Raw genomic sequence first — 19775 nt, forward strand, 5'->3', positions numbered from 1 at the left:
TTTTCAAGGGTTTCACTTCTAGTTTACTTCCAAAGTAAACTAGAACTGAATGACCTTGACACAAGTTCAGATTATTATATTCTGTTGTGTAGCTTTACAACACAGGGTACGAGCTTCGTCAAGCGCTCCAACATGTCATTGGCTTTCTTTAACAGTTTAACACAAACCAATTTATCAACTTTGACAGTTTATTTTTGAAGAAGCAAATATATGTGTATGTGATGTGTATTATGAATGTCTTAAAGCGCTTAATATGATTTCAAACATGGATAACTGTTCTTTATCCAATCAAACCTAAATAAAATTCGTTTCACATATATATGTCTCTAAAATTTCTGCTACTCCATTGTAGCTCAAACTAGTTTTTGTGTGATCAGCTAAGTTTATAAAAGATATTGGAATTATTCGGCTGTCTTCTGTATATCATTGCTAATGGCTAGGTTTTGTATTTTTCAAAGAATGATTTGGCAGAAGAATTTAACGAGCAATCAATGTAACAAGGTCTACCTAAGTAACATTGTTACTGCACTAACCATTACTTGCCCGTTGGTTTGAAGAGTCCTTGCAAAGCCTTTTAACTTGCATTTCTCATTCCTTGGAGGAGCATTTAAACCACAACTAATCAAGTAAGAAATCAAGTTAGGTGAAATATATATTTGCAAAGATTGTTAAGTTAAACAATCAGTCAAACAATCTAAGCGGTTTTGTAAGCAGCCAGAAGCATTTCACAAAAGTGTCTGAAGAGTATTAAAGAAAAATAAATAGAACAGAGGTTTCAAAACAACGAGTAATAAGCAGGTCAATTAGGTATCAGCAAACCAAGTTATGTGCTGGGTTCTTGCAACAAATTTTTGTTAATCAATTTGTTATTTCAAATGGTTTTGAACATTTTAGAACTTAGTATGTTAGTAACTGAGCCAAGAAACTATCTGATATATTAAAATTATTATTTACCAAAGGTAGATAGAAAGTAGAGATTAAAGTCTGGTCAGTTTTTAGCATTGATTCCAGCAAATGAATAACAATTTCATAATAGTGATAAACAATAGTGATAAACAATAATGATAAACAATAGATATGAACAATAGAGATAAACAATAGTGGGAGATAGTAGAAAAGCTTTCAATTATATGAATGCTATCAACTACCCTGTGAATAACACTCCCGTTACGCTATTCTCCGTGGTGCTGCCGTATCGTTCGCGCTGGCTTCTTGAAAAGTTGAACAGGGCTGGTCTGCTACAGTGTACATGTTTATTGGAGTCAGGTTGCAGGCTGGAAAATTTGGCAGTCTGAGAACTGAAACTGGATCTTCTAAAAGTAACAAAGAAATTAGGATACGAGAAACTGCTAACGCTGAACTTGGTCTTGCAAACATTGTAAACATATATAACAGTAAATAAATATATAATTCATATGTTATCTAGCTTAAAATTGTAGTTTAACCCGAATTTTAGCTCTGTAATAAACATTTTTCAACGTGGTGGTTTGTTTTGAAATATAATTAATTTCGCATTATAAAAATTATTGTAAAGATTTGGTCAGTTTTAAGCAGAGTTGAAATTTTTTTAAGTATGTGAACCCTATATAGTAAATATATTTACATAAGCGGCTATACTTTTTAAATAGATGTGAATTAAAATGACTAGCTCTATGGTCATCCATAGAGCTAGTCATTCAGCTACAGAGAAATTTTATTTTACCAAACATGCATAATCAAATACGTCATAAGCTGACAATACGAAATTACTCTTTTAGCCACAGATAAATGTTCAATTGTAGTTTTAATGGCAGTTTCAATATTTCATAACCTGCTCTGCACTAACCTGTCATCACAAGCCACCTTAAGTTTAACATTAGTTGTAACATGACTAGTCAGGTCAACACGTAAATACAATATGTGTTTCTCATTGCTGCTACTAACTTCTAGCTATTTAGTAGTTTATTTTTATACGGAACTATTATGGTAGATGATTGTGGTACGAAATACAGTAAACATTATTGTATTGATTGTATGTAAAAACTCAAAAAGTGTGAAAAGTGACAGTTTATTACTAATACTGCTGTTTACTAGACAGACCTGGAAGAGGAGTCATTTGGAAGTTGTAGTTGATCACAGAGTTAGGAAGTGATGAGAGCTCAGCAACTATAAGCCTAGGATTTCCTCCATCATTGTAGACTGCTAGATAGCGATCTGCAATGAAATTCTATTTGGTATGAGCTGCCAGAGCGGTCTGCAGCAAAGTGAAATGGGTGATGCATGCTTAGCGACCCTCAAAGGTATTTTAACCGCTCAAGTTTAACTTGTCCGCATCATTAATAATCATAATTACTTACGCGTAAGTTAATAGTATTGAAAGTTAGTTAATACAGTAACATACACTTAGTGATGCACTTACATGTTTTCATGCTTACTTTAACTAACTAAAGCTTTATCAAATGCTCAATTTTCTATCAGTCCCCTAGTCGTGATATAAATTATTTATCCATATTTATATACTTATTCCTTTGTAAGTTAAAAATGTTTTAGTTCCATATTAATATCAGAGTTATACTTGCGCCATACTTGGATGAAGAGTTGAGACTAGTCTGATGTTGCCATCTGACTGTTCAAGAACTTCAAAGAATCTCTCATCTACTACATTCTGATCTTGAACATTGGCAGAATGAAGTATTGAAGTTCGATTCAATAGGACATCATTATATCGCTATAAAGAGAGTAAAAGCTGAGAGTATCTCATGCACTACTTTACTTTTGGCTGCATTTAAAATAAATAAGACTATAAAAATTCAGTGCAACTAGAAAAAATGGTGTTGTATTGTAGCAGCCTCTCTTTCTGACCTTCTCTCTTTCTTGTTCTTCATTGTTTTAAACAAGAGATAAAAGCCAAACACTCCTCTGACTACTCTATTCCACACATGGATGATCTATTCGATAAGCTCGTAAGTAGCTATATATATATGCTATTGACACTTGCTGACAGGTAAATAAATAACTGTCGACAGTTGTGTTGCAAAAAATGGTGTTTTATTGTAGCAGCCTCTCTTTCTGACCTCTTCTCTTTCTGGTTCTTCATTGTTGCTTCTTAGCATATTAATGTGTATTATTCTATACTATTCAATATGAAATAAGAGTGCTATGTACTATTGTATATGTTTTCACGCTGCTCTAAATTATTCTGAATTATTTTATCTTACAAGATATGACAAATGCCTCAGTAAATTTCCTGTAAAATGCACTGGGATGATTTTAAAACCAACATTTGCAAAAAGTAGGTATATTTCAAAAGTGCATAAAATGACATATTTCAAATGCTAGACTTTCAGAAATTTTTTACCAAAAAAGCTACAAGTTTATGTATAAAATTGTTTCGTGATTCAACTCCTTTTACGATCAGAAGTTGTTGCATCTTGCTAATTGTTTTGTTATAATATGTCTTGCTACATCTTACTGTACCACTGCATATGACTCTATGTAACTCTTTATTACTATACAATATTTTAGATTATTTTAAAAATAATGCTTCAGATTTTTCTATATAACCCTATGTTACTTTATACTTATCTATTGTATTGTATTTGGTGTACTAATGGTAATATTGTTTCTAATTTACATAAAAATGCAGTTGGTAACTATTTATCAAATTGCTGTTAAACATAAGTGTAAAGGGAATCTGCAGCAGGAGATTTGGAAGAAATGTAATACTTTTCTGACAGACCTCCGTTTTGTGTAACCACAACACTAATCTGCATTGTTGATTTGCAAGGAGGAAAGACAAAAAAGAGAGATTTATATCATATTTCTTTCTTGTCTTTTTCTAATGTTCTAATAGTAATTCAATGTCACTCACTATAAAATGCGTTGTGTAGATAAAAAAGCCCCAAGTTAGTTATAGGCCTACTAACTATTACTGTGATCATAAAAAAGCCCCAAGTCAGTTATAGGCCTACTAACTATTACTGTGATCATAAAAAAGCCCCAAGTTAGTTATAGACCTACTAACTATTACTGTGATCATAAAAAGCTCCAAGTTAGTTATAGGCCTACTAACTATTACTGTGATCAATTTGCTTTTAATTGACTAATGGTCCATCATGAGTTTTTCTACGTAATCATCAATATTATTACTTGCTGACTTCTATATAACATTATTTTAAATAATTAATCCTTTTTTAAATATAAAAAAATCTATAGTATATAAATGATAGTAAATGTGAAGCAACCAAAGAACATTAAATAATCGATAACAAATAATCACTAACAGATTGAAAGTAAACTGTTTATCTCATGGGCTGAAAGATAATTAAATGCCGCTTTCCAAACTTGTTGGGCACTGAACGATGAGAAACTTGACTGGCTTCTGATGTTTTAACTTATATATGAAATCAGTCTCTTTAACGTTCAATGTTTGTTTTACATGTTTTACAATAACCAGCGCACGGTGGAGACTTACAATACCATTGATATTTTTATACTTACTATTTATAAATGTGAACATTAAATGCTGAACTATTAAATCTTAGCATTCAAATTATAAATATTTGTGCCAGACATAATTATAGCCAGTTTTACCATATATGTATATATGTTTTATTCAAACTAAATAAAGGAATGTTTGAGTATTGTTACAACATAGAGTACTTTACATCTGTTTTTATTGCACACCAATATATCCCTACGTACACACACTTGCACACATGCGTGTACACACTCACACGGTCACGCATACAAACAAACACACGCATACACACCTCTTCATACATACACACTAAGCTTTAGGTAATGTAGTAAAATCAATAAGTCACTTACCTCCAAGTTAACTTTATTAAAATCAAAAGATGTCTCTTGTCTACTAGAATTGGTCAAAGGTAAGTCAATTTCATCTTCAGCATTCAGTTTAAGAGCTAGGAAGTTCTAGAAACAAAGTCATATTTTAAAATAGATGTTCATGCATACGAGTGACAACTTACCAGCGTATAATAATGAGGAAACTGCCCAAAATGAAACTTGAAGCACATTTTAAAGTCGCATATTGTCCGATTTGTTAAGAAACTGACCTATATTATATATATATATATATATATATATATATATATATATATATATATATATATATATATATATATATATATATATATATATATATATATATATGTACTAATTACTAAAATTATTATTAAAATTACTAGTATAATATATATATATATATATATATATATATAATACTAGTAATTTTCATAGTTGATGTCATGATCACTGGCCATATGATAGCTAAGTTTGACTGCAGTTTCACAGACAACATAGTAAAATAATCATCTAAGACATTTAAAGACTATTTCATCAAACACTTTGAATGTATATTTGATACCCAGTACAAGTTATCCATTTATACCATCTATAATCATTTATACCATTTAGGTTATCATCTATAACATAAGCTATACACTGTAAACTTACGCATTTTGCACTAAACTATGCATTACATGCTGTTATTACTGCTGCATTACATGCATTGGTAACCAGCATTGGTATGTAATAAAACATGATATGCACTACACACTATATGTAGTTATACCTTCTCAGATCTTATATTTTATGTAGTTTATTATACATGTAGTTCCCACTATATATAGCGAGATTTCAAATCAACCAAAAAAAAACTTTTATTAGGGAGTGTAGGCTCCTTTTAGGCCTATTCTGTCTAATGCAAAGCTAGCAAAAACATGCTACCATGGTCAATAAGTCGTGTGTCAAAATACTCACCTATACAGAAAGTTTTTTATATTGAAACATTAAAAGTGGACTAATATTCTAATATGTTAGTATGAAGACTAACTTTTTATAATACATTAACTGCAATTAAGTTAAAATAACAAAATTACACAATGTTTCTCATGAAAACACACAACAATAATTACAAGGGTACTACTTTCTTGAAACATTGAATCAGATTTTGTATACTAGTTGAGTAATTGCAGAGTTTTACAGAATTTTAAATGCATGTGACCCAAAAACATAGTCTGTAATCTGTTACCATGACAGCACAAGCAGTATAAGTAATTTAAAAAATATGCTAATACTGCATAAATTTTACCATATATGATATTTTATATTATATAATTATCGTATTTTACAATATATCTGTGTTAGATTGCCATCATAAAGCTTAAGTCAAGCTAACTTTGCGCTATCTATTCTAATATAGCTAAATATTCTAATACAAGTAATGCTTTTGTTTAGCTATTTATTACATAGCCTTAGCTCAGGCTTATATAAACTAGGTCTGGAAGGCAACAGTGCAATACATACAATGAGAATGAATAAACCACATCTTGTGTTATTATTCATACAAGTAACATTTATTACTGTTATACTTTCCTTGTTGTCTCTACATGGTAACGGAATACATACTATGAGAGTGAATAAACCACATCTTGTGTTATTATTCTTACAGGAACATAACAATTTGTAAAGTAAAATGTAAAATAAATAAATATAAATTAAAATGTAAAACCTATACAAAATTTTTCTTAACTTGTGAGATGTGATGTCAAATGGGTAATGTATTATAACCTCATCCTTGACTTTTTCATTTTTCTTTGAGTGCACTTTATTGAATTTTATCTCTAAACAGTTGCTTCCTTTTGGTAAATTTCTGTCACAGAACTTGCACTTTGAAGAAAACTTAAAGCAATATTTGCGATTCTTTAAAGGCAGTTTGCTGTCACACACTGACTAAACACTAAACAAGAATTTACCACATTCTGAACAACCAATAGCAAGCACAGACGAACCACTGAACAATCATCGACCAATCACCTACCAATCACTGAACAACTGACCAATCACTGAACAATAATTGACCATCACTAAACAACTACTGACCAATCACTGACAAGACATTGAGCAAGCTCTGAGCAAACATTTTACGTACCATTGCATTAGCTTTTAGCACAACAGCTTTTCCAATGTCAAGGCTGCCATCTGGTTTAACTCTTTTGTACAGCCTGTAGATGAGCACTTCCAGTCGTGAATCTGTGTGAAAAATAAGTGGATGTTGAAGTGGCAAGAAGTTGAGCTTTTATTCAAAATACCTGCAATAAAGTTCTCAAATGTAAACAGTAAAATGCGAATTATGTCAACTATGTTTGTATTACCTTATTTGGACTTTTCCAGTTGGCCAATTGCATTAGGGGGTCATTTCTTGTTATTAACACATTTGTCATATACGATACTTGTTACGATGTCTAGTCACTGCAGATAAGTACTTTGGCTTGTCAATAACTTGTATAATAAACCTCTACCTTTAGTTATAATTCTTTATCATTAGTAACTTTATTATTTTGAATTCTATTAGTTTTTGTCAAGAAAAATTAAGTCAGGTATTAGAATCAGCTGGTATCAAAAGGGAATCCTACATTGGAAGTAATTGCAGCTTCGATTTGAAAAATACTTCTTCAAATTGTTTATTGTGAACTTGGTATATATATCGACCAGCAATCATACATCTCAAAAACCATTTGCAGTTGATAGAAAAATACTGATACTTTTTGATAAAATCCACAACAAATTTGTACAAGTTGATTTTTAATGAACTAAATTGCCTGTTAAGAAGCAGAATTTAAAATCTCAAAGTCATTTTAACGGTCTAAATCATTCTACAACAGCAAACTGTTACAGTACCATGAGTTTATTTCGGCAAAAAGGTTTCTTGTGTAATATCTGCTCAAACATCCAGTGCTCAATAATTAATAGACGGCATTTTTTGCCTTGGGCCCGATATAAGAAAGGTGTCTGCTATCAAGTCTTTTTACTCTCCTTTGAAGTTTTTTAACCTAATAGTACACTATCAGTCTGGTACACCATGAGAGATTCAGGTGTGCCTATAAAGCGCAGAAAATAATTATTTGCACAATTGTTCTGAAACAATACAAGGTCATCAACTAGTGTCACAAGCTGAGTGTCACAAGTGGGAGTCTTATATCATGCAATCTTTTATTCCAACTTCTAACCGTGGCCTCGACAGACCGAGCTCTTAGTGTAGTGAGAATTATTAGGTTGTTGTTATTGGATCTAGCACTGGCAGTAAGTGTACAGTTGTCAAATGTCTGATTGTCAGATGTGCTGGTAAATTGCAGCAATTAATTATGTGCGCAATTATTCCAAGACACTAAGTGGTGGATGATTAGTGCAGGTGTTAGAGTGTCGGTCTAGTAGGCTGAAAGTTTGAAGTTTGCATTCTTTTTGAAGTTGCATTCTTTTATTTCAACCTCTAACCGTGGCTTGGAACAGACAGACAGACAGACACACAGATGGACACGGTTCTTGCTATAATAAGGGTTTCAATGTAGTCTGTATTTAGGCAATGTCATGCTATCATCAGTGCATGAACAGCAAATGTTCCCTACTTCTTTATTTGACTAATAGATGTTTATTCCCTACATAAAACTGCAATTACACAATATTTATGCAATATTCTTCCGGGCTAAGCTGGCGCCTCGAAGCATCGTGAGGCAAGCTAGCAACGCTGCTAATAAATCTGATTGGTTGATAGAGAAATGTCATTTGGAACTCTATAGCGCGTGTCTACGTAAAGTCAGTTAACAATCTGACACTCATGACATGCACACAGTTATGCACTCAAAGCTACTGGCTGAAGGTGAATTTAACCGCAGAATATGATTGGCTAATCAGAAGAAATTGGAAGTGGTTTTATAGATTAGACTAGTCATAGATGTGGCTGATAAGAAATATTGTTGCTTAATCAGAGAAAAGTTTTATGCAATTGTTGTCAACAGTCTCCAAACATCTTTTAGTTCTGACAAAATTTAATAAATTTATTACCTTAGACAACTTAAGTAACTTAAAGTGAGTCAAGTAGCCGAAATAATTCAAGTAAATCTAGTAACTCAAGTTAACTTTCGTAACTCAGGTATGATTACAGTTTATTACAGATTATAAACAGTTTTTAATTTATTAAGAAATTTTCTAATATAAATTTTATGATAAAAAAATTAAATTGCGGTATGTAAATTGAACATTATTTGTTTCGTTGCATGAAGAACATATAATAGTAGTTAATATGGCAAGTAAATAGTTAATCATTTCCATTTAACTACAATCGACTTTCATCTTTATGAACCTGATTCCTATTCTATTAAAATATATCACTGAAACTAGTAATTTTTTAGCCAATTATAGTTCGGAAAAGATTTTGACAAAATAGATAAATAAAGGTTTGAGAGTAAAAATTAAAAGGTTGCAGATAACGAGTGACGCTTCTGATCTGTCTGGTTCAAGAAGGCTGAGTTCACGTTGCAATAACCAGAAAAAATAGCAGACCCAGATTAGCCATATTAATAAAATCTTGAAAGTTGTATAAATTTTATTTTATGACTCAAAATAAAATTCTCCCATAAATACAATAATAAGCACGCAAATTTAAAATTAAATTAGTAAAAATAATCTTTGAACAATTCGCTCATTATTACGTAATAATATACAGTAAACGTAAAAATTAAAGCTGCGTCCTTCATTAGCTTATCGTGGGTCTATACATATAAGCCTTTCTCGCATACAAGCCGACCTTAGAAAAACAGCCCTGAAGTCAAGGATTTATGAAAGCTCGCATATAAGCTGACCCATACACGCCTATCAAAATAAAAGGTTGCAGAAGTAGAGCGGCTTTTGGAGGCTTAATACAAAACGATTCTGATTGGTGAGCATAGTTGTACAATTAGCCTATCATGTCTCTGCTTGATAGAAAAAAGCAATCATCTGTCTGCGTAGAGCCAATGGAAAGCATGTTTGCATCTCACGCTGTCCTCAGTTGTGCTTAAAAAGAACATTTTTTATACCTTTTTTGCGAGGATCAGAAGCATTACAGCTAAGCAGATTTCACAAATTTTAGATCAATGAACTTCTGATGATTATCTATTAAACAATAGTAATAGTGACAGTGAGTATTCCCTTTTAGCGGTAATAATAATGCCGTAAGCTATAATAGTAATAGTAATAACTCGTCTGACTCAGAACACGCTCAACTTGTCAACCAAGTAGTATGAAGAGAACAAAAAGGTGTCCGAACCCATTCTGCAACACATTTGTGGTCTTTTTATGGTATCAGATGATGTAAAACTTTATGCTAAGTAGTTTGGTCAAACGTTATCGCAACTTTTATGTGCCAATGTCAAACATTTGATTTTACCGATCAATTAACTGTTTCAGCAAAGAAATTTATTTGGTAGCGAAAGAGTTAATGATAGTAATAAGCATTATTTTATGTTCCACTTTTATTAATAGCGGTAAGAAATGTGTTAAAATGTTTCGAACTTTTTCTTTATACTTATAAGTTATCATAATGCTATTTTTTTTGCTCTCAGAGTTACGTGAGTATAAGCCAGACCCGATAATCTGGTAAGTTTTTTACGATCGAGAATCGGCTTATATGCGGGGGGGGGGAAGGGGGGAGGGGGATGTACACTTAAATATAAATACTTTCAACTGTGTATGTAACTAAAACTCAATATGCAAGAAAATCATTGTTTAAACATGAAACATTGCCATTGCAGAGCACTTGATTTCTTACTTGGAATCTGACGGCCTCGGACTTTTCTGAGGAGAAGACGACGTTGGTTTCTCACAGTCACCGCTACCTTGGTATCTACCAAAAAGTTCCTAACAGTAAGTATATGTATATTCAGTGAACAGTAAACTAAAGGTCTTGTCGTGGACTAAAAGGGAACAAAGCATTGACAAAAAATACATTGCAGTAGCCTGAAAATGCTTGTTACGTCTAAGGTTGTCTCCTCTCTTTTGAGCGTTTCAACCATAATCAAGTTTTGTTGATTTTAATCTTGAAATGTCCTGGCAGTTGGATCACCTCAAGCATTAAAAACAATCACAAATGAACAAAAATACCGATACTTTTTGATAAAATCTACAAAAATTTTGTGTAGGTTGCTGTTAAAGTATCTCATTCTAAAGAATGAGCTTTGCTCACCGACATTGTTAATAGTGAGGCTACTCAGAAGTCTGGTTTTTCTGGATGACACGGCTCGTTTTGCTGGATGCGAAGAGAGTCCCAGTGTTACATATGGCAGAGTGATCCAGTAGTATTGAGAGGGAGAGAAGATCAGATTTATGCCTCCATGTTTTACATACTTGTTAGGTGCAAGGGCAGATCCTACAAATTTCATATAAAGTAAACATTTTTGATTACAATTCAAGGTTGCCACATGGGAAAAACTTAACTTCACGGTCTGAATTGAAATAAGCGTTCACAAATTTACTTACAGCCAAGATCAATGTACTATAAAGCTGTACACCCTGTCAACTGAGTTTGAGCTGTCAGCTAAGTGGCTGTCAACTTTCTTTCTTTAGGTTATTTATCATAAAAAAGCTAGTGTTTATAGCAACAACAGGTACTTATAGTAACACCAAGTATTTATAGTAACAATAGGTATTTATAGTAACAACAAGTATTTATAGTAACAATATGTATTTATAGTAACAATAAGTATTTATGGTAACAATAGGTATTTATGACTTGAAATATGATTTGAAAGGGAAGAATTCAGAACTAAATGTCTATACATGGTACTGCAGTTTTCATTTCCTTTCAAATAGTTGGCATCTAAAAAAACAATCAAGCATTTGGAGCTAGTTCAAAAAAGTATAGTAGTGAATTTTGTCTTCTTATTGCCAAATGTGCCTCGAGTTGATGAATTTAATAATGAAACACAATATGATAAAAATAAAAAAGTTGAACAATTAATTAAAACTTTTATTTGTAATACATGAATGATACTCACTCGCTATGTCATTTGCTACAGACCTCAGCCACTAAATGAACAAAAGTAGTCAATGTATCAGCTGGTTTTTTCTCAAAGTTAACAAACTTACTCATGCTAGTAAATTCCATAGATCCACCTCCATTATGGTAGCGGAAAAGTCGAGAATCACCAGAATTAGCTGGTGGTGAGTTGGTGTTCTAAAATAATAGTGAAATAATCATTATTAATAAATCCTACTTCGCTATTATGTATCTGTCTGTTAGTCTGCATAAATTATATGCGTTTTCACATTTTCACATTTTTTGCTGATTTTGTTCAATTTCCGTGTGCACGTGCCTTTCAGCAGGTCAGCAAATATATTTGGCTTCAACAACTCTATCTGGTTCTTGAGAACTAGCTTCTCACACATCTATCTGGTTAGAGACCTAAGAATAGGCCTTCACGTGCATCAAGAAAATTGTAATGCTGCTTGTAATCGATGTTAGCCTAAAGAATAAAGTCATTAAATAAACATCTATTTAAACTTTTACTAACTGAAGTGTTAAACTTAATTAAGAGGTTAGATAAAAATGGGTCTCTGCGTGTTTAGCCAGCAAGTTCAGTAGGTCTAACATAAATTCCAAAAGAACAGACAGAAATTTCACAACATCACAATGGCTAGGTAAAAGACTGAATCTTGGCACATTTGACTCTTGCAGTTTGTTCTGACCTTTGCGACTATGATATAGCATGCACTATGCTTATGAAAAATAATTATTTTTTCTACAACATTTCAACTCTAAACATCAAGCAAGCTTATCTAACATGAAAAATTTTAGATTTTCTCTGTCTGCTTCTTTACGAGACAGACAACTATAACCTTGCGTATCCTAAAACTACTATATGTTTTTTTAAGACTTAACATTTGCTATGCTGTAAATTAATCGTTAATTAACAATTAATTAATAGATGGTTAGTAAAACAATGAGCATTCGAACCACAATCAAGTTTTGTTGATTTTAATTTTGAAACATCAACAATTGCAAATAGCAGAAAAATACAGATATTCTTTGGTAAAGCATGCTGCAATTTATATATCACTGCTATTGCAATAAGACACCACTTTTGGCAATTAATAGGAGGTTTTTTCAGAATCTAATAGGAGGCTTTCTGTGCTCTTTGTTTTATAAGATACTAGAAAGTTGAGCCTAATAATCTTTTAGTTCATATGTTTTCAAGTGTGCAGTTACTGAAGCATACCAAAAATAAACTATTTTTACGTGTTATACTTACTGTCAAACGCACATTCCCACCATGGTACTTACTGTCAAACGCACCTTCCCACCATGGTACTTACTGTCAAACGCACATTCCCACCATGGTTGTAAAGTGGTCGTCTTGAAGGTGTAACATAATGAGCTCGAGTAAGCATTTGATGATAGGAAGCCCCACAATCAAATAGTTTAGTCGTGTGCCAAACTACAATGTTACAAAAGCTTTGAATAGCTAAATTTTATGCTAATTATAAGTACGCACCTAGTACCCTGGCAGTATATCAGCACCCAGGCAGTATGGGAAGCCGTGAGAGATTGTCAGGTAGGCCAATGAAGCGCAGACAACAAGTATAAATGCGCAGTAATTCCCTAACCTTGCAAGGCGGGCGATTGGTGCGAGTGGAAGTGTATTGGGTGGCCAAACTGAATGTAGCAGGAATGAATCCTGAAGGATACTTTTTTCCAACCCCTACTGTGGCTTCAGACCAACACAACTCTTATTATAGTAAAGATTCTAGTTAATGCCAACTATAGGTAATATAGATTACAGGTTATACAGATTATAGGTAATAAAACCACATTGCATATTACGTCAGCAACAATTAAATATAATTACTAGGAAGAGCAGACATTCATGATGAGAAATAATAATAACAATGATAGTAATATGAATAGTATTCATCACATCAAACAAAAAGAGAACATAAAAAAGTAAGAGACTGATTCTATCTATGCTCCGTCTGAGAGCAGATTCTGACTTCAACCGGCAAAATGTACAAAAAGTGTCACATATTGTTGTGTCAAATGCTATTAGCATGTCTTAACTACTACAAAATTCATGGGAGATTATAAGGCTTTAAATATGATCGCATCTAGTTTTTGCTTAACACAGTTACATTTCTCTTCATTTCTTTTATCTATCTTTTTAGAAGAACTCACTACAAGTCGTTTTTTCATATTATTGTTAGTTCACTTTTTTAGCTTTTATCTCACTTTTTGCTTGTATAGTACACCTTGATTTTAAGAATCTTACCAAAACAATACATTAGATTTTTAATAAATATAGACAATATATTAAATTTTCAAATATGTTAGGTAAATTGTTATAGACTGGGCAACTGGTATTTTTTTCGGTTTAGCTGTGACTCTCTTCATTTATTAGAATTTGAATGGCTTATTTTAGCGACAATAAGCTAAGTATAGTACCGTCATAAATGGTTGCTTAACTCTGACCAGAAGTAGCTCTTCATGAAGAAGAACGCACAAAAATCAGAAACAAATTATAAGCAGAAGAATAGTAATGAAGATAAAATAAATAAAAAACGGAAAATGGAGAGATAGAAAAAAGAGTAAGACAGAATTAAAAAGAGGAAATGAAAAGAGGGAGAGAGAGGGCAGCTGAAAAGTAAAAAAATGAAAAAGAGACAAAATACCTTAGCAATTGTTGAAGATGAAAAAGTAAGTAGCTTTAAAAGTAATTAGAGGCACAGATTGTAAAATCAATAGTAAAGAAATAAAAAAGAATAAAGAGAAAAAGCACAAACAAGAGAAAAAAAGTTGAAAAAACAGTGAGAAAGAGTAAAAGGGATAGAAAAAGAAAAATAGAGAAAGAGATAAGTAACATATTTGCAAAGCTGACAACTTACATTTCTCATGTTCTAAAAAATTATAAAATTGTAGCCTTGGCTGGTTACTATTCCGAACTTTTATGTAGTTGAAAGGGGGATTTGATCGCTGCCAGAAGTGGCCTGTCTTTCCATCCATAGTACAATCTGAAATAGAATAAAAATTTTATGGCCAAACTTTGAGATATAAAGTTTATCTGTTTTAATATTTGCCTCACAAATACAAATTGTTGTAAGTTTGAATAGATTTACCCATAAGAAAATATTTTATTATGTTTAATTTGTTTCAGAGCCTAAAGGATCATAATAGTCTTAATTATGCATTATTTAAACTATGTAAAAACTAAATGTAAAACCCTACCTTATATTTCAAAATTATGTTAATATAGTAGTAACTAATAAGATTATGCTTTCACTACTACTTAATTTAATAAGATATGGCTAGACGTGCAAGCTCAGTAGCGAGTAAATAAACTTGTGCTGGAATGAGTAATACAAATAGTTAAAGCTACTCTAATCTATAGTAGATATATTTTAAATTACTTTAGTTTGTCCATATTATTTATTATTTCGCATTATAATTATTACAGGCTTTTTTACTTTTAATAATAAAAAGCTTCTGACTATCAAATGTTGAAAATCAAACGATTTACTCTAATTTACTAATGCGATATGTTCCAATTTTTTATGTATAGGGATCATAAGTAAAAGTATCCAAAAGGCTATAAACAAAGAAATATAGTAAATTTCTCCCCATATGAATGGTGGCCTTACAAAAAAACAAAGGAGGTAATAGCAACATTCACAAAAATGAGCCACAGACTACCGCTATATTAAAAGTCATGGGGACAATCACAAATTATATTGTTATGTGTAAAGTCACATCAGTATGTGACACGTAAAGCTAATATTATTAAGAATCAAGTATGAAAATCAAAAATTGACGAAATGACAGTTTAGCATAATTATATATACGATATATATAATATATATTGTCGTATATATAATATATATTATATATACGATATATATTCGATATATATACAATAATGCTATATATATACTATACTGTATATAGCGGTTTCCCGCTAGGTTCAGTAGAATGCGAGTAGGATGGTTTTGATGCACTGATTTGTAAGTAATTAAGTTTATTAACCACCAAACCAAACCGTGAAATCTACAAAGTATCAACAGCAACAATAGTTTAAAATTAAAAAGAAATACACTAATTCACAAATACATATGATAATAATAATAATACACAAATTCCCAGAATGCATAAGAAATTATTGTAATAACAATGTATTAAAAAGCAAGGAAATAATATTAATAAAAATATACCTTTTGCCATCTGCAAACTCGCAGTACTAATGCTCTTAGAAAAAATGTGATAAAATTATTGCAATTCAGAGATTACCAATGTAGCTCGCTGTAAAGTCAGCTGTAAATTGATTGCTATTGCTGGGTAGTGGATTGCTAAACACTAAGAAAACACTGCTAAATAACACAGGACTGGTCAACCCAATTTGAACTTTTTCTCCCCATCCAATCACAAACTAGGCAATGCTGCCTAAGCAGAGACAGTTGCCCAAACCTGCCCAAACCAAAACTTGCCTAAGCCAAACGACTCCGCGCGTTGGCAACAAGCCAATTCATTAGCGGAGTAAGAACTGGGTTCACTGAGTACACAAAACTGTTGGGCTGTTGAAAGTGCGTAACATGCATGCGATACGTGCATGTAACCTTTTACACTGTATATATAAACAAAATTCAACTTTTTTATATTGCATTTTTTGCATAAGGTTGTCTCTTCTCTCACTAACTGATCTGAAAAGGGAAAAGCCTACAAGTTAGAAGTTAATAAGATTGGTTATACACATGACCAGAGTAACTCTATAAATTTACACTGACTATTATGTAACATTATTATTATTCCTTTAGAATTATTATGCATATCTTCCGTAGAAAATTTATAAAAAAATTAGTACATCATCAGAAAGTTTGGTAATGGTATTGAAATTACATTTCAACAGCAAGCTTTTTGTAAGCTGTCAAAGTTATGGCTTCTTTTAATAGTTAAAAGTTGACTTGCAACAAAATTTACATTACAATTGTTTGGTATCAAAAAGTTCACCATGTCTTACTCTACTGTGTTGTAGGTGCAAAATATGTGGAAATGTGATTACAAGCTCCTAAAAGCTAAAAAAAAACAAACAGTTAATCGCACCCATTACGAAAACGCCGTTGGTTGGAATCCCCTTATTTCGATGACGTACTCAACTTGACGTGGTTATTGTTTTGACACATAATTTTATCACGTGAATTAAAAGGCCAATAAAAGGCTCAATTTAAAGCACCTCGTAGCATTAGTTTATGACAAACACTTCGAGTTCCACCAGAAAGCCTTTATCAAATATAGATGCTTGCTACTTTACAGTTTCGTTTCAGCTTGGTCTAATCATCTAGCCCAATTTGACTTGCACATTGGGCAACTGAAATGGCTACTAATTTGGGTAGCTATTTCAATGGCTACCTAAATGGCTATTGCAAAATGCATTCCGTTGGGTTAATCCGACAGTTCCAGAAGAAAACTTAACAAGTGTTAGGACCACCCTAGGTAGCTTATAAAAACTAGTCCTGGCGGCGTGTTGTTCTACTAGAGAACATGAGAACACTATCAAGCATTGTCACTACATCACAGAAGCATGTCATTATTTCTCCAATGTTTTAGCTACAGTATAAGTGGGTTGTTTTGAAAGAGTCTTGATTTATTGGATGTTTTATCCGATGTTTTAGCTGTAAGTGAATCGTCATCAGAACAATAGCTATTAATAAACTTTAGTTTAAGACTAGAGCTATAATGATAGTGGTACTGATACTATTGGTACTGATACTAATGGTACTGGTACTAATGGTACTGATACTAATGGTACTGATACTAATGGTACTGATACTAATGGTACTGATACTAATGGTACTGGTACTAATGGTACTGATACTAATGATACTGGTACTAATGGTAATGGTACTCATGATACTGATACTAATGGTACTGATACTAATGGTACTGATAGTAATGGTACTAATGGTACTGGTACTAATGGTACTGATACTAATGGTACTGGTACTAATGGTACTGGTACTAATGGTACTGGTACAGATAGTAAAAGTGCTGATGTTATTGTACTGATGATTCTGGTACTGATAGCTCTAGTACTAATGGTACCAGCAATGAATGTACTAGTAATGAAAATACTCATTAACAGTACATTCACTTTCACCAACCAGTACGAACCAGTAATGAGAACCAGTATCAATAGTAATGGTTCTTATATTTCTCGCACTGATAATACTGGCGCTAATGGTATCTACATGTATACTGCTTATACTCATCCTTAGTGTACTGATCCTGATGATATTAGTACTGTTGATACTTATACTGTTAGTACTGATGATACTGGTATTGTTGATATTCATACTGAGAGTGCTAGAATTTGAAGTCTGAGATAAAAACATCAACCAAAACATGATTTCTATCTAGCTTTGATTTAATAAATGTCAACTAAGAAGCAAATTTATTTGAGTCGCAACAAAACATCACCTAAAGCGATTACTTTGACCAGATTATTTCACAGAATTTTTGAATGGTAGAAATGAATGAGTACCAACTCACCGCCGTATGTCAAACTTATTAACCCAGCCAGTACCAGGAAGCCATAGCGTAAAAATACCATTGTAACACGAATGATTGAAATAGCACACGCTGAAGTCTGCAGCAGAGTGACTCCCCTCCCTTCGGTGAAGGTGATATATAACCAAATAAATAAAAGGTGATGAAATATGTGTGGAGTCATGGGTGAATTCACATTAAGCATTTAATTTCTTGCCAGCAAGCAAGAAATGGCCAATTAAAATCTGATTATGCCTGGTTATAACCAGACAAATGTTGCTTGCACTACTGATCACGGTGATGGGGGAGCTCTTCTGTTTATACATGTACCTGACTTGGTTTTTAGCAAACAGTTTTTCTAATGCTGGTTATTGTAGCATGTAGTTAGTAGCTACAAAGTTTCTATAGCAATACCGTGTATCCTTTTTATTACTGTTTAGGTAAACTGGAACTGGAGTAGCATCTTAATATCTATCTGCCGATGGCGTTGTCAATGTCGATGGATGTTGTAACCTCAACTTTTCAATCATACCAGGTGGCCTGTCAGTCGGCGAACCTATCTGTTGTTTATTTGGTACCAGACTTAGGTCTCGAAAAACATTTGACAGACATTCATCTGGGCAACCCAAATTCACCTTATTGGTTTAGTGGATAGTTATATTTAAGACCTTGGAAGTTACAGATGATGACATGATAAGGAGAAAATTTGTTTCTTGATGTTCAAATAGAAGTATCAGACCTTTAATACGAGGATTTGGACTGTTATCAAAAAATACGAGTCGTATGAAAAGTTTTTCTAAAAGCAATTGCTCACAGCGTTTAAATCTTTCTTTTTGTTGATTTGCTTACATTAAACTAAAATAAACCCCAATAAGTTAGACTTATTTTTACTAAGTTTTACATTGTATTATTCAATTTCTTTTACGCAATAAGTGTCTCAATCAAATGAGTTTCACAATATACTTTAAAGTATTGATTATTACTAGTAGTAGTAAGGGTAGTAACTTACTACCCTTCTTCAGCCAAACCTCCTTCAGCTACATTTTGCATTTAGCAGAATATCTGTTAGGTCGAATATCCGTTAGCAAAATCTACTTCTGCCAAATGTCTTTCAGCAAAATAATGCGGTTATGGCTAGTTCAACATGTGACCTTAGCAACTGAACTCAACTAAAGTAAACTTTATATTTGTACTTACCACTTACTACTGTATTCTAAAACTTGTTTAGCGATACATATTTACTTACTAAAGGGAGACCAGTAACAAAAAATCTCTCGATATTTGATTTCTCTTGATTGGCTTTTATCGTCATCTTATACATCAATATACAATCTTATTGTGACACCGTAGTACTTTTCACTCAGCATTTAGACTGTTGTTATTGGTGGATAAATGATTAAAGTACCAATACAACTGTGTCACTATGGCAACC

At 32.5% G+C, this 19775-nt stretch overlaps 1 protein-coding gene across 1 annotated transcript; it reads right to left on the minus strand.

The window, feature by feature from the left end:
• Positions 1–634: 634 nt before the first annotated feature.
• Positions 635–18477, minus strand: LOC137408490 (uncharacterized). Its single transcript, XM_068095034.1, has 11 exons — positions 18347–18477; positions 14695–14820; positions 13132–13253; positions 11905–11992; positions 11003–11185; positions 10589–10663; positions 6935–7035; positions 4810–4914; positions 2566–2707; positions 2080–2193; positions 635–1313 (listed from the first exon to the last, which is right to left on the minus strand). The coding sequence occupies exons 1-11, from the start codon at positions 18405–18407 to the stop codon at positions 1168–1170; spliced, it is 1263 nt and encodes a 420-aa protein (XP_067951135.1). The 5' UTR covers positions 18408–18477; the 3' UTR covers positions 635–1167.
• Positions 18478–19775: the final 1298 nt, after the last annotated feature.

Source organism: Watersipora subatra, chromosome 11 (genome assembly GCF_963576615.1).
Source record: "Watersipora subatra chromosome 11, tzWatSuba1.1, whole genome shotgun sequence".
In the NCBI taxonomy this organism is placed as follows: Eukaryota; Metazoa; Bryozoa; class Gymnolaemata; order Cheilostomatida; family Watersiporidae; genus Watersipora; species Watersipora subatra.